The sequence below is a fragment of the Diabrotica undecimpunctata genome, chromosome 2 (assembly GCF_040954645.1).
Source record: "Diabrotica undecimpunctata isolate CICGRU chromosome 2, icDiaUnde3, whole genome shotgun sequence".
In the NCBI taxonomy this organism is placed as follows: Eukaryota; Metazoa; Arthropoda; class Insecta; order Coleoptera; family Chrysomelidae; genus Diabrotica; species Diabrotica undecimpunctata.
Window position 1 is genome coordinate 148,699,090 of NC_092804.1, and position 23,995 is coordinate 148,723,084.

Below are 23,995 nucleotides of genomic sequence, written 5' to 3' on the forward strand. Positions count from 1 at the left end.
AAAAGTGGTTTTTGAATTCTCTGCCTATAAGCAACATTGCCAGTCAATAAACACTATTTGGTACTAACTTCACTAATGAAGATTTCAAAATTTAGTTAATTATATGAATGGAATTGTTTAACTAAAAGACATTTTATTGATTTAATGAAAAAAACTTTACATATAAAGTGTCTAAGATTAAAAAATTATAAATATAGACCCAATTTTAACAGTAGAATGATAAAAAACAATTTTTGTTCCGTGTAAAACAAAGCCGCATGTTAAATTTTTCACACTGCACAGTTTTTAGCCAGTTTTACAAAACCTACATCTTTCTTTGGGGGTATAAAGTGGCCAGTGACCTAACGCATCTGTTGTGGTAGCATGATCAGGTCATTTTGATATAATCTCCATGCATTTTAAATACAGATATCTAGAAGCCATCTAACAATTGGAAATTACCATCTTTTACTACGACTTGGAGTTTTGTAAAGACACTATAGCACTAGAATTACACTAAAACAACCTTTGTTTATATACGAAGTAAAAAAGCTAACTTCAGAATACTCCTAACAAATGTTTGACAATAAAAATTATGATACACCCACTTTCACGTAGACCTCTACTGGTATCCTATGTAATCAAATTATTTTTTGACTGTTAGATGCCACCAGTTTTATATTACTTACAAGACTTATTACTTACTGTTATCATTGTCATATACCAGCTATATATAGTTGAAATTGACTTAGGTGCTTATAAAGATGATGTTGCCTGAGAGCAACAAAACCAGATACCGGGTTAATATCATCGTCAAAAACTGAATAATTATTCGCTTACACATTAACTTTCATTGAGTAGTATACGTTATTTTATAAAATTTATTAAAACGATATTGTTTCAGTGTTTTTGTTTGTTTGAAATCGTCACATTTGATTAAATCACCTGTTTATTTATATTTATTGTTGTATTCTTCAAGATTACGAAAAATCTACAGTTATTTGTGAGTATACTCACAAATAAATATTATGCAAAGTACTTGCTATCAAATGCAAACATTCTGAGCTATGTGTTGACTCTATTAATTTAAAACATATTCTTCCTGACCCAACCTTAGCTGGTCTAATATTTGCTCTAGTAAAAGCTGGACCAACGTTTTGTGTAAGTGACTATAATCTGTTACTAATGTTGAGAATTCTCCCTTCTTCATTTCCTGTATTGATTTTACGTGGATATTTTTCATCCTCAATGTCACAACACTAGTTATATTTATTTATTTATTAATGGTGCAAGTTTCAGTTTTTATTTTACTATTTTATTTTTCTAGACTAAAAACTTTTGAGTAAAATGAATTAGCTGTCACTTTTTGTAAGAAATTTTAATTTAATATTCAGGGTTAACTGTCTAGTCGGCGAATTTCCCTAATCTGGTTAAAGCCCTATTTGCAAAGCTACTTCCATTCCATAACTAGTTTCAAAACTAGTTACACTTAAATCAAGTAATACAGTAACTTTATTAATTTCACATTATATACAACGTAAATTGCGTTGGTTTCCGTACGTTTAACTGCATTTAAAATATTTGTTTGCTCTATTCAAGAGCTAAAGTTTTATGTATGCTTTGAATAAATTTCTGCCATTTTAATTAAAGGCTAAAACTGTAATATAATTTAAAGTGAAGGACTTAATGTATATCAACATATATACTATAACAAAAAAAGGCTACATACGTTAAATTAAACATTTTAATAACATTATAAGAGAGGAACCAGACTTCATGATACAGGTCATATGCCAAAAATACAAAACTCATAACCCATAGATTTAAAAATAAGAAACTCAAGAATTTTTTTTATTTTTAACCCTTTAACAGGCAACTTTTTTGGAGAGACAAAATGAAAGATAAATATGGTATTTTGGTTAAAATGAAATAAATAGGTATCCTGAAGGTAATTTTGAATTAGTTCTATATGTCAATCTGTCAAAAAACAGTGGTAAACCGTATTACCAGGGTTTGTTAGCAACAAAAAAATCTTAAAATTCACTATTATTACAGGTTTACCACCACAAGTAATATATAATATATATCAGGAAAGAAAGTTACAGTTAAGAAAGTTACAATATCTGGGACATGTAATAAGGGAACAGCGATATGAACTGCTATGGCTGATAATACAGGGAAAGATAAGAGGAGGAAGGAGTATAGGAAGAAGGAGAGTGTAATGGTTGAAGAATTTAAGGGACTGGTTTAAATGAAGTTCTATAAAACCCTTCAGAGCAGTAGTAGATAGAGTAAAGATAGTGATGATGATATCCAACCTTCGATCGAAAGACGGCACTTAAAGAAGAAGAATATATCCCGAAAAAATGGTTTATTTCCAGAAGTTTTTTTCTGCTTTCCCTCTTTACTACACTGAGCGCAAAGCCGTGAGGTAGTTTTAGTCGCCAAATGTCCTATGTTGTTCGTTGCTGTCACTAACAGTGGACGACCCATTTTTTTTCCTGGCAGAAAACTCTTCTATCAGTTCGTCGGCCAACTTGCTCCGAAATTGAAGGTGACTAATGGGCTTTTTTCTTTTTTTTATTCATTCCCAACGCATAAATGATGTAGAAGTTAACGCCACTTGTCTCAATTATATAATAAAAGAGCTTCATTGACCACCTACGGCTCTTCCAGCCTATGTTGTAGACTGCAATCCTTTGATCAAACCGATCCATCCCACCCATATTTTTGTTATAGTCATTTTCTAAATATTTTGCAAATAATACATTAGCTTTTTCATTGTCTGTCTACACCCAACTTCTATCAGGTTTTCTTATTGGAGCAGAAATTTAAGTCACTTTTACTAACTACTAAATTATTGTCCCTTTCTTATTGCCTTTATAGTAAAAGACTGTGAGTAATAGTTATCAAAAAAGTTTATTCTATGGCCATTTACTGGGTTTCGTAGAACAAGAGATGGAACGAAAAAAGTTACAGTTGTTGTGTAATTGATATATTTAAAAACTTATACAGAAGTAAAACACTTTCAATTTGTATCTTGGTATAAAACATTTAATTTAAAACTTTTTAAAAGTGTCGTCCAAAATTTACAGGTGCATAACGTAACGTTTTCGATTTAGTTCAGATCATCCTCAGTGTCTTCTTTTTGTACTTGAAGCTAACACTAAAATAGTAGCGGTGACATCAATATATGGTTTTACATGTTTAAAAATTTAAATTCTAATGCGTCCCTAGGTCGATGACAATGGATAAAGATTTTAATACTTAAAGAGCAACATGTTTCTTTGCTTTACTTGAACACGTAGTTCTTGTCAGTTAAAACTACAGAGACCAACTGTCAATTCATTATTTCAAATATTTAATAATTTTTTATAGAAACACGCAACATACTTTTTAAACATCTAAAGAAATATTCTATAATTATTTAAGAATAAAGTTTATTTATTTACTTATAATCTATAATAGACCTTTGTTGATAACAGGTTAGAAGTAAAATAGTACACTATAAACAATCTATAGTCTCATGTTTGACACTTGTCTAATAATAGTCGTCATCGTTTCTCCACGGGTGGTAGTAGTTTTTGTAGATAGGTTGCGCAGGAGTTTTTATTACGGAAAGACAGACAGAATAAACAAATTATAATATTGATATTACCAGTCAAGGATAATCCGTAGTTCAGCAAAGGGCTATAATCATCTTTAATCCACCTTAGTTATCCCCAGTCTGCTTTAAACCTGCGTCTTTCCAGAAGGAAAAATATTCGATATCAATGCTCATTTTCATTCTAAGATAGACAAATATAAAATTATAAAACCAATAGTACATAAGTATAAACAAACAGAGTAGTCCAATATTTGAAAGAGAAGATCATTAATATTTTGATTCTGTAAAGAAGTAAAAAAAGAAGTTTTTAATATGGTATTCACATTAAAATTGGTAAAACATAGCTTGTAGAAAAATTATAACGACTCAGCTGAGTGAAATATATGGAAAACAAACACACGAGATTTGCTCTGTGGTCAGAAACAGAATGAGATGCGCGTTTGCTGAAAATTTCGCATCTTCCCTTCAAAATCACGCTGAAGTCTCAGTCGTATGATCAAATCCGACGAATAAAAAAAAGGTTCCACAAAAAGTTTGCGCCATCCTCAAATATCGTTTTATCAAAATAATTTTATTGTTTTCATTTTATTAAACAAAGATATGTTGAACAGGGAGCACATAAAATTTATTGCATTCTGAATGAAATAGAATTTAAAAAATTGTAGGCTCTTTGGATAATTATTACAGTTTAAAAAATATTTTATTTAAAAAATGTTATACAGAAATAATTAGACCTAAATTTTTATAGGTTTTTGGATACGAATGCCTTTATCTACGGACTTCTTGCTCCAAGTTGTATTATTATCTGCGCAACATTCTACTTCTTAGTGAGATCGGCGATCATTGCTCGGTATATCATCAGCATGCAGGCAGATATCAGAACTCGCGAGAGAATGAGTCGCAAGAGAACATTACAAATACTTCTATTTTCTAAGGTAAGTAATGTTGTTTTTTATTGTAAATATTTTAAAACAGTATCAGCTTCGAAAAGTCTTAAATTATGTAAAAGTAGCTCTTTTTTACCCTGTTTTGAAACTTTACATCCATTATATGTAATTTAAGTGCCATTTGTTCGTTATTCGATCTGCGATGGAAAATTAAGACGCATTCTATTAAAGTAACGTGGAAAAAAAATTATTTGTAGCTCAAAATAAGTACACACAAAAATTTCTTAAGGAAATAACTAATATACCAAGGTCGATCTGTTTTAAGATGGATGTGAGAGTTGGAAAATAGGCCAGGAATATTCTGGGACGTTTCTAAGAAATGCAAATTTTTGTTAGTATTGAAATTATTTTAGTAGAGTGAACGTGTACGTTTTATTTCAATTGTTAAAATGGATGACCTTATTGATATTCAAGCACTAAAGGATATTTTGAGGTAGGCTCTGAGTTATTACTTTAATTTTGTTTTATTACGTTACTAACAGCTAAAAGTTTATAAGAATATACAGTTTGATGAATTTGTTTGTGCAAGTTGTATTTATTTGAAACTTTTTCCTGTTGTACCCATATGGACCCCGTGGACACCTAAACTTTTTTTTGTTTCAGTCCTGGATTTTCGCTACAGGAAGCAATGGAGCTTATTTTAAAAAATGATGATAATATAGCCCCAGAAAAAATCTTTGTTAAACCTCCACCAATTAATGTGCTTACTGATGAAGAATCTGGAGACGAGGATGAATGCAAAACTTTTCTACATTTACCTGGCAAGCAACTTTTAGCACCTGCAGAGCTCGTTTTTATTAATGGTCGCATTGGTGGTAATTCAGATGATGCTATTCAAAAACTTTCAACCATTTCTTTATGTGTTTCTCATCAGTTTACACCAGGCCCCAGTAGCTCTTCAGTTACAAACGACAATACTAATAATTATTCAGAAAACTTTGACCAACGAAATGTGAATGGAATTCCAGAAGTTATTGGTTTTTGGTTGGAATATCAAACAGATAATGTACAAAACGTAGAATATATTGAAGGTGATATATTAAAATATGTAAAAGGAGATTTGGCTACATCGAGTTATGAACTTTTCCAAAAAAAAAACCACCATCGAAGTATTTAAAATGTTTTTTACCAATAAAATTATTAAACACTTGTCTTAGGAAACTACTAAATATACAACTTTGAAAAATCAAGAGAATCTAAATATTATACATGATGAAATAAAATGCTTCATAGGAATTCTTATTTTGAGTGGTTACAATTCAGTCCCATCTAAACGTCACTATTGGGACAAATCCGAAGATATTAGAAATGACTTGAAATCGAAAGCTATGAGAAGAAATAAATTCCTGTCCATCGTGAAGTTCATTGACTGTTCCCACAACACTGAACTGGATATGACCAACGACTTTGCAAAAATTAGACCTCTAATAAATATAATAAAAAAAAGATTCCTGGAAGTTTTTGTGCCGGAAGAAAATTTAAACTTCGACGAAAGTATGATAAAGTATTTTGGAAAACATAGCGCTAAACAATTCAATAAAGGTTTGGCTATAAGGCTTGGTGTATTAACACAAAGAAGGTTATTGTGTGACATTTGATATGTATCAAGGGAAAAATGCTACAATTCCTGATGCTTATAGCACAAGTTTTGGAAAGGCTGCTTCTCTCTTTGTTAAACTTTTAAGCGAATTTCTTGCACAAAAAAGGAAGTTACTTTATCATTTTTACTTTGACAATCTCTTTACTTCAGTAAATCTATTCAACTTCCTTAGATTCAGAGGCTGCCACGCTACTGGAACAATTAGAAGTAAGAGAATTCTTAAACTAGAAGTAAGAAAATCAAATGCTCCTGTTAAAAAATTGAAGCAGCTGGTTAAAGAAAGAGAAAACAAACAAAAAGCAAATCAAAAGTTAAAAAAAAAAGCTTTCCACAGGTACTTGATCTACAATTATTAAAAACCAGAAGACAATTCTGTAGCGCCATAGAAAGAAAATCAGGTATATTTTTTCTTAGATGGAAAGACAACGACGTTATGTCAGTAGTTTCAACATGTCATGGTCTTCAACCTGTACGCCCTATAAAGAGATGTTCCAAGGAGCAACATAAAAATATTCAAGTACAGCGGCCGTTTGTGATAGGAAAATATAATGAGTATATGGGGGGAACAGACCAAATGGACCGAAATTTACCTGAGTATGGGATAAACATACGAGGAAATTGAGACACGATAAGTACCGTTTAGTGCAATTGATTGTCCAGGGAAAAATAGACAGTAAGCGCGGCCAGGCAGGAGAAGACACTCGTGGCTCCAAAATCTAAGGAAGTGTTTCGGGCTCACATCGGTCGAACTATTCAGAAGCACCGCAAACAAGATCAGAATTGCCATGTTAATAGCCAACGTTCGCAACGGACCGGGCACTTGAAGAAGAAGAATACGAGGAAAAAAGTGGTGGTGGAATCCCTTTACATATCTTATTGGTTTGTGTGTCATTAATGCTTGGTTAGTGTATCGCCATCAAGACCCAAAAATGTCCCAGTTAACATTTAGGCGCACTTTAGTAAAATAATATTTGACAAAACACCAAACTATTACTTTAGGACCAGGACCAAATCTACCCTACCCAAGCTAACTCGAGAAAAGTAATACCTGACATACGATGATACGACAACATTGGACATTTGGTAGATTCTACTAAAGATGGTAAAAGACGAAGATGTGGGTTAGAAAGTTGTAAAAGTAAAGTGAGAACAATATGCATCAAATGTAATGTTGGATTATGTGTACCATGTTTTGTAACCTATCACACTAAAAAATGCATTTAGTTTTTATACTTAGTTTATACTTTTTATACTTGTATTTATAGGTTTTTTATTCAATAAAAATGCATTGATTTTTTTGTCGTATTTGTTTTGTGATTTAAAAGATTGTGTTTTTTAAACCATTTTTACTGGTTTTTAAAGGAAACATACAAAAAAAATAAATAAGGATTAATAAAAAAATTAAAATATTTAAAAATGATTAAAAACATCTTACGTTTTGTTTTCTACTTTCCTTGCTTATAACTTTAAAGCAGTTTATTCTGGAGAAAAGTCGTAAAAAAATAAATAGGCAATAATTAAATTTCCTATTAGATACGATTGGTTAAAAATGTTTTATTTTATGATCATTGCTGCAAATAAGCAATAACTACAGTAAAGGGGGGGGGACAAGCCTGTTCTAATTCAATATTTTTCAGGCACTTAAATTGCACTTAGGTCCTTCGTAATTCGCCTAAAAATCTTCCGGCTGTTCAATCGAGTAAAAACTACAACTAACATTTGAAGAAAGTACCTCATTTTTTTCTGCACATTTTGCTACCATGTGGACGAATTGAGAATTCGTTTGCAAGCTTTGTTGTTTTCAACAGGAGTTGTAATAGTTTTCTTTTAATATACTCACAAAATAAAAAAACAAACAGCTTGGGACCTTGGATGAAAAGAAACTACGAGAAGTTATAACGATAATGACTCAAGCAGACTCCTAGTGGTATATCACATGGTTGCTGCGAGGATTCTCATTGGTCAAAGAGGACATTGCTAACTTTGATTCTAAACCGTTCATGGAGATTGCCGTGTTTAATTCTTAGGCTAAATTTTAATTTTTGTGCTATTTTATAAGCGGATAATGCGGTTTTCGATTCTTATTTTCTTTATTTTTAGTGTTTTAAAACACGAATAAGTTGATGTAACTAACTCTATTTTGGTAAAAAGTGGAGATTTCTGACTTTTTTACTAGAACCCTCACTTTTTATTATGTTTAAATGATACCAACATAATAGATTATACTTATTGTAATTTTATTTGAGTATAAGTTAAAATGAAAATACTCGCCGCCAGCCAGGATGAATTTTTAAAACTGTTTATTATTTTGATTAAATTTATATTCATTCTACACAAAAGACTTATCTCTAAAGTGTAGAGAATATTAATTCGGTTTAGAAAGTTGGAAAGAAAGTTTTTATAGGGCTTACGTAAATGTGTAGGGCTTATCGTAAAATATTAATTTGTAAGTCGTTAGCAAAATGAGGCTTTAAATTCTGTTTTTGCAACAATCCTGATTTTTTAATGACAAGGCTAATTTTTAAAAAGTTATTAAGTAATAACTTAGTGAAAATGTTATTATATAGTTGATTTAAATTAAATTGTCAATGATATATTAACGGTCAGCTTTAAGGCTTAATTCGCTGGCAGACACTTTTCGATGCATGTAATTTGTAAGATTTAGGATTCGAGTCTGGGTGTAGTAAATAATGTTGAATTCAAACGAAGTAGTACATCTACAGGTCCTATTGGTAATAGCTCTTCCCAATGGCTGATAGAGAACGTCCTATGGATACATCGGACATGTGTGAATAAAGTATAATCAAATAAATACCAGTAAATCAACTGTTAAAATTGCATCGAGGCTGAAGCTTGGTCATAAGTGTAGATTTGTTGATTAAATAATATTTCCACCAATATATACCACCAAATACTCTCATACACACACACATACAAATACATACACGTAAAAATTTACGACACGACTAGTAAACAAATTACAGACAACCTCACTGAAATTGGCTCATCATACGTTTAAATTTATGGTGTAACTATTGCGCCCGCCAATCCCGAGGTGTTACACCTAGTGTGTCCAGGAATGCATGGTTAAGAGAAAAAAGTGTCGTTTTAATTTATGGCCAGATAGCTGGCAAAGTCTCAATGAAAATAATCGCTTAAAAAACCTAGAACGTCTAATTAACAGCCTATCTTTAATACTTTTGTAACGTTGCTATATAACAAAATTATTGAATTTAGAGGTAGTACAATGACACCATCCTGATACTCAACAAAATCAGTATCAACCATTATGTTTAACAGACCGTAACAAGCAGTAGATGAGGCTTCTATCGGAAGCTAGATATCCATACAATTCAATTGAAGAACATTTAGCGCAGGAACCCTATAAGTGAACTATGGTAATGAGTAAACCAACAAATAAACTGCGAAAGTGGTGAGAGCTATAAAGGACCTATGGGAGGGAGCAGTCGAGTCAAATAATATACTTAAGCGCCGCAATGTTCTTACTCGCGTCCCCAAAGATGAGACTGAGCCTAAGCCTAAAACCTAGAGCCTCAGAGGAAAGATTGGTTATTGAAAAATTTGGTAGATATGAAAGGAAGAAAAAGTCCTAGTCTTTTTGATGTGATGTGATATTATTTTGGTACCTTATAAAGCATTACTTAATTACTTTTCGTGTCCATAACACCAACAACTTTTAATTGTGTACTTCCAATGGTTGGTCACATAGATGGTCGTGCCATTTGCTTAAATTAGATCTTCTTCTGTACAGGTCTCTGTTATTTCTGTGTATGATAATAGATGGTGAATATTCTGAACTGCATCACAGCCGCAGGTATCGTCCTCCTCGTATCCTTATTTTTTCAGGTTACTAGGATAACGTGAAACGAGGGTTCTTAGTCTGTTTAGCGCTTTTGATGTCGGATACGGCAAATTGTGTCCATCGGTCATTTCCTCTAAAAAGACAAAATATGTGGTAGCTGACGTTTGCCATATGTGTATTCCACTCGTCTGTTGCTCTTCGGAAATGGGTCTTAATGTTTTCACAAAGCTTCTTTGAGATGTTAGTCTACTTGGCTGCATCTAGTGGTTACACAAGGGGTGTCTTCGGTCGATCTTCGGTGTCTTTAGTTTTATCTCTGACGTGACCCCTCTTCTAATAGGTGGTGAAGCGATTCCAACTCTGTGATAGACTTCTTCTATGGTGTCGTTTTTAAGCAACCCGATAACGTTTCCAAATAGGAACCGTTTCATTTAGAGTCACGTCGATATTTTTAGCATGAGCAGAGTTTTTCCAGACAGGTGCTCTACACTCCGTTGCCTAAAAATATAATTCTAAGGTAAAATATCATTTCTTATTAGAATTTTTTTTATTGCTGTAAAAAATTGTAATAAATTTGAATTGTAATTAAAACCACACCTTTGTCAAATTTTTGAGAACAATATTTCTATCGCACCTTGTGAAAATATATGTTAAAACATGCAAAACAGCAATTAAAATTTTGCATATTTTTAATACATACTGGCAACTCAATGTAAATTCTATTCTAACTGTTCCCTGAAAGATTTATACAGTAAGTTATTGTATTCTGTTCTAAGAGTAAACATGTATTGAATAATGTCATTCATTTCGTTCTTAAAAATAAAAGAATGATTGTCTGTAACATCGAGTTAGAATCTATGGAGAAGCTATGAGCATGTTAACGTGTGTATTAAAAACGGCGTAGGTAGGCATGGCTAACGATGATACCAATATGGCGGTGGGATCATGGCCGGACTCAATAATATTAAAACTACTATAAAAATATGACTAGTTATTCAGAAGATTTATTCATAATCTAAAAAAGTGCAATACATTTTTAATAAACTATGATTTATTTATCCCGCGGTAAACACTAAAAACACGATATATTATACATAAAGATAAATTAATACAGTCAAATACTATTAATTTATTCTCTGAAGTACGGGCCATTACTTTGTTTACATATTTGTATACTAACCTGTAGAACGTTATTCCTGAAGATTTTTTATTAACATTGCTTCTGCTACTGCAACTACATTGAGAACAAGAAACCATTATTATGCACTATCACAATATATTATTACAGTTTCTATAAAAGTATTATAAAACTAAAAATATTCGAAAAACAACAAACGTAAACAAACATATACGATCTGTCAAAAGTGTCAAAACAATCTTAACAATATGGCCGAAATGAGGTCGTTTTTAGTCACTTGATGCCCTCTCCATAGATTCTAACTCGATGGTCTTTAAAGATTGGTTTCATACACTATTTCGCAAATGGATTCCTAGAATTAAGGAGGTCAAATAGTCTATCCAGGGCTCTATTAAACTTAACCCTTAACCGACGTCGTGACGTCCCTTGGACTCCGCAGTTCAAACAATGCTTCATATTTTCCCCACTATTGATCCAAACGAGTGGTGTCGTACAGTACCTTAAGGTAGTAGGGAGATCTCCGTTATGCTTATGCGAAATCGCGATCAGTTGCGTAGAAGTTATCGAATAGAATACATTAGAGTCCGAGGGACTTTACGACGTAGTTTGTGATAGTTTTTATTTCAATGGCGGTTTCTAAAAGTAAAAAAAGGGTACGGCTAATTTTGAAAAACTCTCTGAAAACGTCTTTCAAGAGAACTAAGACTTAGCATTCAAAAGGTGCTAAGAATAAATCCAACCGAAAATGACGATCATACAGATACCTTACCCAGGAACGCTAGGAAGTACTGCTATTTATGGAACCCAAAATTGAAAAGGAAGACAAGTGTATACAGTGTAAACAACCGATCTGTTTGCAATGTAGCAAAAAAATGTGTAGTGAATGTGTAAATAAGCGCGAATAAATGTGATCAACTGGCCAATTTTTAGGACTTGCACAATTTTTTTTAGAATAACTTTTTGTATGAAAAATATTATTTTAGTATTCAATATAGTTTTAAAAACGTGTTTTAAAAAAATGTTTATATAAAATAATTTGTTTTTTTATCGACACAAACGCTGATAGCAGATTTTTTGGTTCATTAAATTTTTATTTTCCTATAAGTTGGTATTATTTTGTATTGTCTTTTTAACTTTAAATAACTCTAACATAACATTCAGAAAACAAGTTGTAAGTTTGACAATATGGAGTCCCAGGGACTCTACCACGTCGTTTGTGTAAAATTAATTAACGTTTCTTGAGCTTCTTTAAATTCCTCCAAACCTTGTACCAGTAAAATTCAAGGATATGTTCATATAATTATTCTAAAGCGCAAACCCAAAGATTAACCAATATACCAAAACTATGTCTTATCTAATTAGGATTTAAAAATACACTTTGTATAAGCAAAAATGAATATTTTGGAACAGAAGATTATCTGAATTAAAACCACTTCGACAAAATTCCATATCATTTTTACAGGAAACTAGTAAAATTTCAAACAATGTTTAATTTTTTTGCCCCCTTATTTATTATATATACAAGCGCACTACACTTAAAAAAATCGGATACTTATTGTCCTCTAGTTTTACATTTAGTTTATTATTACTACATCTACGGTGCATACTCTATTTTTAGGAATTTCTCAAGGAAATAAAACTCCTTAAACAGTTTTTGTAACATTTTAAAGGAATCTGGTACTGCTGACAAAGATTTACGACCAATTTTTATGATGACAATCACTTTACGACTAATTTTTGGTACGGATAATATACTCTGAAATTTTTTTATAAGAAGTATTTAGTACCACATTACCATTGACATTTTTTAAACAATGACATTACTCTTCTTTACTTAAGTACTTCTTCCATATCCGTTTTTTTTTTTAATAAATACCTTTTATATAACTACAAAAGGCTTTTTATTTACATCCCAAAATGGGTAAATTTTTATATACTTTGTGTATCAGATCTAAAGTTTTAATATTCATCAAACAAAATAAAAGCTTGGGTTTTTATTATATCCTACCTGAGACAACCCGCTGAATGTTAAGCTTATAAAATTTATTTAAAGCCACATAATAGTCTCATTAAGTATAACAAACGACTACTTTGGATCAAGCGGAGTGAAAAATACTGACCTGAATAGGTACATTTGCGAGCATTTTGTGCAAGGTTGTTGCACAAAATAAAAAAGAAAACGGATTTTCGGCTTCCAAGCTTCGGTGTAAAGAAGTAAAAATTGTTGGTTAACATGAATTGATTATGTTTTGTCAGCAGTATCAACTACAAGCTTTTTTAAAAATAAAACACTAAAAATAGTAAAACTGTTCTGTTCGAAATTTACCAATGTTTTTGTTATAATTTATAACAGTTTCCCCCTTTTTCAAAATGTATATATATATATATATATATATATATATATATATATATATATATATATATATATATTATATATATATATAAATTATTGGCAAAACTCGTAACTCAGTAGAGAAGAAAAGAGACGAAGGTGGAAGGAAACCATAACTATGGTCATAAATACCGTAAAACCTATTTGGTCGTCATCAGTACGATGCCTGTAGGTTAGAAAAGTAGCAAATTAACTTGGCTAAAGATCTACAGAAGCCATGCGACCAATTATGGCAGTACTGTCAAAAGTCCATGCAATCCAGCCTGTTAATATGCAACACAGGAAGCTACAGCTCCCCGAGAAAAGGATCATTTAGGAGCAATGCTAAAAATTGTGGAAATAATGTCAGAAACCCTACAGTTCTAGAGCACCAACTAACACAGCCCAGTTTTTTAAAATGTATATATATATATATATATATATATATATAAACTAAGGTACACTCGAAGAGTGGTGGGTTTTTCGGTCAAAGTGGAGAAATAAAAGACAAAGAAGGTGGCTACTTCATCTATTTATTGAAGACGTTTCGCTTTTTGCTCAGAAAGCATCATCAGTTTATCTAAAAAGAACAATATGAAACCAAACATCCATCGAGAAGTTACAACAAAAGTGTGTTACCTTACAAAGACATGTAGCAGTCAATGATGTTAAAAATATGAAAAAGCTTACGAAACTGGACATTCAGAGTTAACGTTGTATAAAACAATTAATTGAAACTAGGTATAGTTTGCAATTTAACAAAATTAGCACAGCAAAAGAACATGTGATAAACATACATGTATAAAAAAGTTATTATAAAAACTTAAGTAAAAAACATTAAGGTTTATTTTAAAGTGTAAAGAACTAGAAAGATCATAAGAATGCACTTCCAACAAATTTATTTAATAAACTAGATTTTAATTTTAACTTTAGGTAACATTATAAGTTATTTAAGATTAATAGTAATAAGATAAAATGAAGTTACCAGTCTTTAGCTTACTGAGTCTCGCCGATAAATGAATTTACAGGTTTAACACCCACGCAAACAACGTGAAGAGAAGTGGCCTTGAGGTCAAAATGACATAAACAGCAAGGCAACCTACCAACCTCTATATAATAAGGCGGTAAATTCAAAGAATGTGATAAATTTGGTTGACAGCTTGTCGTTAAAAAACCAAACAATGAAAGGAAAAGGTGGTTAAGATCACCATTTACCCCACAGTGATTGATCTGTCAACAAAGAACAAAGCATGCGAAGTCAATCCAAAATATCATATATACAGGTGAAGATTAATACAACTTCCACAGTCCAAAGGTTCAAACATTTAGGACCGTAATGAAAAAGATTATATGAATCAATTTCAGTTTAAATTTTATCAAACAAGTTCATCAAAAAGAACAATTACTTAATTATGTAAAAGTGATATTGACAAATATTAATAAAATGTAAGTTGATAAATCTTAGTTAAGGAAGGAATAATTTATTTTATTTTAATTTTATTTAAATTTATTATATGAAAATGTAATAACGAAACCCCAATGTGGGACAAAATTTAAGTAAACAACATATCAAGCCTATTTCTGTAAAATTAATGCATGATAAATTTGACTCAAATTACTAATGTCGGTTCTCTTATTAAGGGTATTAGGATGTTTTAATATTGAACACATTTCTAAAAACTGTCTTTTAACGAAATTGTGTTCAGTGCCAAGAATTTTAACTTCATTAAAGTTTACTTCGTGCTTAATGTTAATAGCATGTTGAGCAAGAGCACAAGTATGCTTAGATAAATTAATATCACTTCGGTGTGTCGTAAGACGCCCTCTCAGTGATCTCCCTGTCTGACCGATGTAACATGAGTCACACTCAGCACAAGGTATATGATATATTACATTAACTTGTTCCAGAAGGGACAGAGGTGTTTTAGTTTTAGAAAACAAATTCCTGACAGTCTTAGCATTCTTAATAGCAATTTTAACCGGTACGTTGTTATGTTTGTACAGTTTAACGAGTTTCTCAGTAACTTGAGGAAAATAAGGTAAAGATGAGTAATGGGTAGTTGGATTCCCAAGTACAGTATTAGGCAGAACAGTGTTATTAATTGAATTATTTGATATTATTCTGAGTTGATTCTGAGATTTTAATTGAATTAATAACACTGTTCTGCCTAATACTGTACTTGGGAATCCAACTACCCATTACTCATCTTTACCTTATTTTCCTCAAGTTACTGAGAAACTCGTTAAACTGTACAAACATAACAACGTACCGGTTAAAATTGCTATTAAGAATGCTAAGACTGTCAGGAATTTGTTTTCTAAAACTAAAACACCTCTGTCCCTTCTGGAACAAGTTAATGTAATATATCATATACCTTGTGCTGAGTGTGACTCATGTTACATCGGTCAGACAGGGAGATCACTGAGAGGGCGTCTTACGACACACCGAAGTGATATTAATTTATCTAAGCATACTTGTGCTCTTGCTCAACATGCTATTAACATTAAGCACGAAGTAAACTTTAATGAAGTTAAAATTCTTGGCACTGAACGCAATTTCGTTAAAAGACAGTTTTTAGAAATGTGTTCAATATTAAAATATCCTAATACCCTTAATAAGAGAACCGACATTAGTAATTTGAGTCAAATTTATCATGCATTAATTTTACAGAAATAGGCTTGATATGTTGTTTACTTAAATTTTGTCCCACATTGGGGTTTCGTTATTACATTTTCATATAATAAATTTAAATAAAATTAAAATAAAATAAATTATTCCTTCCTTAACTAAGATTTATCAACTTACATTTTATTAATATTTGTCAATATCACTTTTACATAATTAAGTAATTGTTCTTTTTGATGAAGTTGTTTGATAAAATTTAAACTGAAATTGATTCATAGAATCTTTTTCATTACGGTCCTAAATGTTTGAACCTTTGGACTGTGGAAGTTGTATTAATCTTCACCTGTTAGCTGGCTAACTAGTGACGTCATAATATTATAATATATGATATTTTGGATTGACTTCGCATGCTTTGTTCTTTGTTGACAGATCAATCACTGTGGGGTAAATGGTGATCTTAACCACCTTTTCCTTTCATTGTTTGGTTTTTTAACGACAAGCTGTCAACCAAATTTATCACATTCTTTGAATATACCGCCTTATTATATAGAGGTTGGTAGGTTGCCTTGCTGTTTATGTCATTTTGACCTCAAGGCCACTTCTCTTCACGTTGTTTGCGTGGGTGTTAAACCTGTAAATTCATTTATCGGCGAGACTCAGTAAGCTAAAGACTGGTAACTTCATTTTATCTTATTTCTATTAATCTTAAATAACTTATAATGTTACCTAAAGTTAAAATTAAAATCTAATTTATTAAATAAATTTGTTGGAAGTGCATTCTTATGATCTTTCCAGTTCTTCACACTTTAAAATAAACCTTCATGTTTTTTACTTAAGTTTTTATAATAACTTTTTTATACATGTATGTTTATCACATGTTCTTTTGCTGTGCTAATTTTGTTAAATTGCAAACTATACCTAGTTTCAATTAATTGTTTTATACAACGTTAACTCTGAATCTCCAGTTTCGTAAGCTTTTTCATATTTTTAACATCATTGACTGCTACATGTCTTTGTAAGGTAACACACTTTTGTTGTAACTTCTCTATGGATGTTTGGTTTCATATTGTTCTTTTTAGATGAACTGATGATGCTTTCTGAGCAGAAAGCGAAACGTCTTCAATAAATAGATGAAGTAGCCACTTTCTTTGTCTTTTATTTCTCCACTTTGACCGAAAAACCCACCACTCTTCGAGTGTACCTTAGTTTATTTTGGATTGACGGTCGTACTCCTTTTCTCGATATATATATATATATATATAGATACGGAGAAAAAAGAAGAGTATAGACGTCTTATGGGGGATTTTAACTCCAAAGGAGGAAAAGGCGAAGTCAGTGAAGTAGTTGGCAAGTATGGGTTGGGAACAAGAAATGAGCGAGGTGATCGACTAATACAGTTTTGCCAGGAGAAAAACTTAATTATTACTAATACTTGGTTTAAGTTACCATTAAGAAGATTGTACATTTGGAGGTTACCACAGGACAGGACTGGGTACATCGTTAGAAATCAGGTAGACTTTATAACAATTAACAAACGATTTCGTAACGCAATAATATCAGCCAAAACAAACATATCCTGGAGCTGATATAAACTCTGATCATAATCCTCTTGTAGCCCAATTACGAGTCAGACTAAAAACCTTAATCCAGAAACAGAATAACAAAAGATTAGATATGGATCAACTTAGAAATCCCGAGATAAAAGTCAAGCTTACAAATAGCATTAATGGTAATGTTGTTTTAACAACCAATACTGATGATATTGAAAGAGACTGGATCAACTTAAGGGACGCTATATGCAACGGTGCGAACGAAGTCATTGGTGACTACGAGCGGAAGAAGAAGAACGAAGGAGGGAAAATAAGAATAATCCCGAACAATATAAAGAACTGGATAGAACTGTCAACAGAAAGATAAAAGAATCCAAAGGAAATGGTTACAAGAAAAATGTCAAGAGATAGAAGAGCTAGAACGAAGACACGATAGTTTTAATATGCATAAAAAAATCAAGGAGTTTACTTATACTTACAAGAAAAAACAGTTTGGTAGGTTAATAGACGAGAACAACAAACTTATTGTAGATAAAAAAGAACGTTTACAGACTTGGGCAAATTACATAAAAGATTTGTTTACGGATTTTTGTCATATTTCTACGAACACTCTTGATTTGAATGGACCAAAAATATTGAGAAGTGGGGTGATAAAAGCTACAGATCAAACGAAAGATGGGAAAGCAACAGAATGCGATGAAATACCAGTCGAATTTTTAAAAGTTTTTAACGAGAACAACCTGAATGTAGTATTAATATTTAATATAAAATAATTATTATGCATAATTTGGTTACTTTAAAGTACATTATTAATTAAAGCATTAGTTATAATTTAGTTCAATTTAAATTAAAAAAAATTGTTTTTGTAGGTACCCTTAAAAAAATATTTTAGTTAAAAATATAATGTCGTTAAATAGAGAATTAAATTCTCGTTTAAATGAGGTTATTAAAAAATTAACGGTTATGTCACTACACCCACACCAGTGACGTCATCCCTACTCCATGTACGTTATAAGATGGGTATTTTATAACAAAAATAGACCTGTTTCGGGATTTCCCTCAAAACTCGATGGTTCTCGAAATAATGATAGTATTCCATAATTTAGCCGTTCACTGTATAAATGACTTGGATAGCACGCATGTCCAAAACCTAGTCTATTTTTGGTGGTTGTATATTTAAGTGGAGATTTAAAACTCTTAAACCAAGTAGTTTGTGGAATAACTGGTTGTAAAGTGATGTATCTTGTTTGGTTTGTAAAGCAGCAAGAATTCCACTGATCTTTCCATGTCGATAGCTGTTTTTTTTTTAATTTTAATGGCATGTGATACACAAAGAATATGACAATAATGTGCCTAATATTATACTGGTTTTAGCTAAGTACTCTACATATTCAATATATTTGAGTCCAATATGTGCCTTAACCGAAATAAATTTTATATTAAAGCCAGAGTCTGCTCTCTACAAAAAAATTAATCGAGTTTAATATGTATGCACTATTCAATATCCAGTCGAATGTTTCACGATCGTGAGAAAGTAGAGATTTGTATCCTTTGTTTACCCTAAATGTTTTAACACCTTATCCGTGGTCCAGTTTTGTTTGTCTACTAAGAATGTCTTGATGGGCCCCTAGACGAGAAGCAAGTAACCCTGTAAGTTTCCTTGTCATATATTCTTCTATTAATTATCCGTTAGTTTTCTATTTTAGGGAAAGGGTTGTGCATTTGTCTGATTGGAGAATCTATTGAAACTGGCTAAATAACTAACATCTATGCCAATAAAAAAAAAGTGCCAAAATAAATAAAATACACATTTTAAAATTCTAGTGGTTTACCTTTCGAGATCAATGTATTTTCTTCTAAGAGAAGAATTTATGCTTAGTATCAGATTATATTTATAGTCTGTAATATGAAGTTGCCAATGATTTAGTTAACCTATAAACGCAAGGTTTTTCACTGCTCTACATATAATTTTCAAATAGTTTACGGTTTCTCTAGAGTTTTCTCTCGGCCCATAATATATCCGAAGTATACTCAATTCCCAACGTACATGCTGTTGTAATAATACTTTAATACTTCGAAACTGTAAACTTGGAAAAACATTGTAAAGTGAAATGTCTTAAAGTAGGTCAAAAGGTCTACATCGCCTTTGTATATATAATATAAAATTTACGTATTTTATTCTTTGGTGCAATGCATTTTGTAACAGAAACTGGAAAATAGGTACAAAACAAATTTGTAAATGGAAATAGGATCCAATACAATATGCAGAAAAGTCTATTATAAAGTATATTTAATGAAAGCTTGAATATTTTCATGAGAAGTTAAAGAAAATTTCTGCAATATGGCTGTAGATCGTTTTACTTTATTACGTATTACAATAAGTAAAATATTTTTACAAATTTAAAAAGAAAAATTGTGTGAAGCAGTTGTGTGTATACCTTAGTTAAAAAAAATACAAATAAATAAAAACTAAGGGTCATCTAACCTCATTATGTGACTAATTCCAATTACCTTATAGATTGTTTTCACTGATAATGATCTGTTAGGATCGTCAACGTTCTGAAAAGTAAAAATCAATTTTAGATAATTTTAAAATTGTAATAAAATTTGTTATACCATTTTACAAAGGAAGTTTCTACTTCATTGTGAGTTTTTTTTAAATATTTTCTGGTAGAAATAGTACTATTATACTACAAAAATTATATTTTATAGCACGAACTTGGTTATTCTCAGGGATTTTGGGCTTTTTCAAGAAAATTATAACGATGGATAAACAAATGTGAATTTGTTGATGGTTAAACGACAACTGCTTAAAACTAACTTTTTGATACTGTGTAGAATAATCTGTGTACAGTTAAGTCCATGGTTCTTTACCCGTGCGTCATCATGTAAAGCAGTGTGGTCCAACCTTTTAGACGTTGCGGGTGGTATTAAATTTAAAATTATTATGAAGGGCCAGAGAACTCGACTCGTTAAAAAAAAGTTTATTTTAAAAAATAATATACAAACGAAATATTATTTACAAGCATTTTATGATGGTTTACAATTCACATGTTATGTTTAAAATTTAACATAAAATAAAAAATCAAATGGATATTTGAGGCAAGAGTTTATCTTCTACAAACTTTTGCACATCTATATATGCTAGTCGTAGTGAGTCTAATAGACGCTTACAGAGAATCGTTTTCCATGCAATTACGTGTTTTAGATTTAATATGCTTCAAAACAGAAAATATACTTTCACATATATACGTACTACCAAACATTGAATATAGTTTCAGCGCAAAGGTACGAAGTTTAGGAAAACGATCCTTGGAGACTAACTTCTAATAGGTACTAATGTCTTCATTTTTCTTTTCTTGAAAAAACGAATCGGAGTGTAGTTCGCACAGCTCTAATTGGTATTCTGCTAATTGGTTCTGGATGTTGACTCCCATTGGATTGTTAAAAAGCTCAAGATCGGGTTTTAGTGTATCTATTCCTGAAAACCTTTTATCGAATTGTTTTTTTATTTCTGTAAGAACTTTTCCAAACCTCAAGAAATCGACCATGGTTTCTTCTTGATTTATTTCGAAACACGCAGGAAAATGTTTGAGTTCGTTTATTTTGATACAGTTCTTGAAAAGATCAAGTTTTTTTTGCAAAATTTTATCTTAATTTGACCAACCAACTGTGATACTGTCTTATTTTGCCCCTGGAGTTGTAAGTTTAATGTGTTTAAGTGAGAGGTAATGTCCGTTGGAAATCCTAGTTCATGAAGAAATGTTTTGTTCTTAAGTTTTGTTATAAATACGTCCGTGTTAATAACAATTTTCATTTCAAAAAATAGTCAGATCTCTTTTCTTTAAGAAAAAAAATTTTCTAAGGCATTTACCTGCACTCAACCAGCGTATCTCTGAATGTAAGGGGACGTTCTTATATTCAGTATTTAATTCCTCCAAAAAAGAAATGAATTTTCGGTGTCGTTGAGCTCTGTTTCTTCCTTTTAAGCTGTTTACTATCTGCACTACAGTTTTTATAGTATCATTGATTTTAATTATTTTTTCGCAGAAAGCCTCTTAATGGATAATGCAATGAAACATAACACAGTTAACACCATTTTCCCGCAAAAGTCCAGCCAATCCCGTTATGCGTCCCGTTATTCCTTTTGCTCCGTCGGTACAAACGCAAGAGCACTTTTAAAAACCGCCTATATTTTTTACAGCGTCACTAACTGCTTTAAATATATTTACACCTTTGGTCCCGTCTCCCATGTATGTGGTGCAGTTTTGGAAGTTCCTCAGTTACACAAAACTCTTCACTGATGCATCTAACAAAAATTAATAGCTGATTTTTGTCAGTAATATCAACAGATTCGTCCTGGGCTAAGGAGTAGTACAAACAATCACGAACTGTGTACACTATTTTTTTAAATACATGAGTATTTAGCTCATCAACTCTTCTGGATACAGTTTGATGGGAAACTGAAACACATTCAAAATGTGTTACCATCTTTTCATCTCCATAGGATCGCGCCATTTTAATGGCACACCGCTTGATTATTCCTCCATCTCTAAATGCTTTTTTACTTTTGACAAGCTCTAAACATACTTCATATGATGCTGCTAAGCTTGATGATTGACAGCTGTCGGTTTTGTAAATCGAGATTTTTGTTTATTTAATTTAGCTTTATGTTCTTTTACAAGAGTATTGCGAGCTTCACCTTGCATAAAAGACAAAATTGTTATATATCTTCTATCTGTATGAAAAATAGAAGTTGCGAGTAGACGAAGGCGTAATGGAAGTAGTGGAATAAATGCTTATACACATAAGTATTTTTTGAACATTGAAGGCTTCAGTCACATTATTTGTAAGCAGTATTTTTTGCAAACATTTCAAATTTCTGATAGTAGAATGACAAGAGTCTTGTAGAAAGATAAATCTGGTGAAGTAGGAGAAGATTTAAGAGGGAAGAATGCAATTTCAAATAAAACTGATAAAGCGCATGTTGGGTTTGCAAAAAATCATATAAACAGTTTTCTGCTTACATCAGCCATTATACGGGAACTTATAATCCAAACAGAAGATACTTAGATTCCTGTCTTAATGTTAGAATGATGTCTTTATATAAAAAAAATCCTCAAAGATGGATTGCAACCAGTCAGTGAAAACATGTACAATAAAACAATTTTGTGAGCAAAACCAACATTTTCACCATCCTAGAAAGGACATTTGTCAACCGTCTGATAAATTTAAGTTACACATAGACATAGCTGACGAATCGATAAAACAACCTTGTGGGGCAATCATGATCTATATCTAAGGAAAGCTGAAAAGGCCAGAGCTGCAATAAAAATCGATGTATGTTTGCCTACTACAAATGAAATTTATATTGCTACAATTTGGGTGTACATGTACATGACTTACATACCTATAAAGCGTGTATGTCTAAGTGGGACGAAAATACGGCCTCTAGAGGATCTCAGAAAATTACTTGCTGCTTAACAAAACATTTGAATGGTAATGGATCCTAATAACACTATTGAAGTGATAGATCACAAATTTCAAGTATTTGGTCACTGCTAAATCTGTCGCGAAAAATCAATTACATTATACTTTAAATGACTGGTATAAAACTATCCGTAACGCTAGAAGAGAAAATAAGTTTAACATTCACGTAATGAAACAAAAAGATGTTAAAGGTACATTACAGTTGGAAAAATCGGTACGAAGAAATAAACTAAATACAGTCGGAAAGTCAATTACTGGCTGCGTTCAATAGAATGTATTCTAATTCAATGGATACGTTCCACAAAAAACTGTCGTTATATAATGTTTTATGTGGCATAAAAGATTTTTTTGTATTGCATTTGCCGAAAACGAAAGGCTCATCAAAACCTTTTTATGAAATTTAACAACATCGTGTGATTAATTGCCCTAGGTATGTTAAACAAGTAAAGAAAAAGTGTATGAAAGAATGATTACCCTATATTCCTTCGATTCACCATGCATTTTATAACACTTTAAAAACGTCAACAGAGAACGTAGATGACCTGGGACCATTAGAACATGTCGTAGAGGCATTCGATGATGAGAACATAGGCACAAGTTCTAAACTTTATTGTTGTTTTTCCTTTATAATGGTTTTCTCATATATTTTTTAATCTTCTATTAGTAAAAAATTATATTGTATTACTTTATATCTTCTAATAAAGAACTTCAAATTTTATGTATAAGTTTTTTCACCTACATTTAATCTGACATCACTACTTTAACGCAAGTCATAAAGGGCAAATAATAATTATAGTCCAAGATACCAGAGCGATCAGACATAACTTATTTTCACACAGATGAAACCTTAGAGTCTCAGTAGCG

At 31.5% G+C, this 23,995-nt stretch overlaps 1 protein-coding gene across 1 annotated transcript in view; it reads left to right on the forward strand.

Annotated features, from left to right (window-relative positions):
- The window catches only part of LOC140435031 (adhesion G protein-coupled receptor E3-like), a 799,910-nt gene that overhangs the window by 738,885 nt on the left and 37,030 nt on the right, over window positions 1-23,995 (forward strand). Inside the window, exon 6 of the mRNA XM_072523706.1 lies at window positions 4,335-4,521. Within this exon, the coding sequence (XP_072379807.1) occupies window positions 4,335-4,521 (187 nt within the window). The remainder of the gene's footprint in view (window positions 1-4,334; window positions 4,522-23,995) is intronic.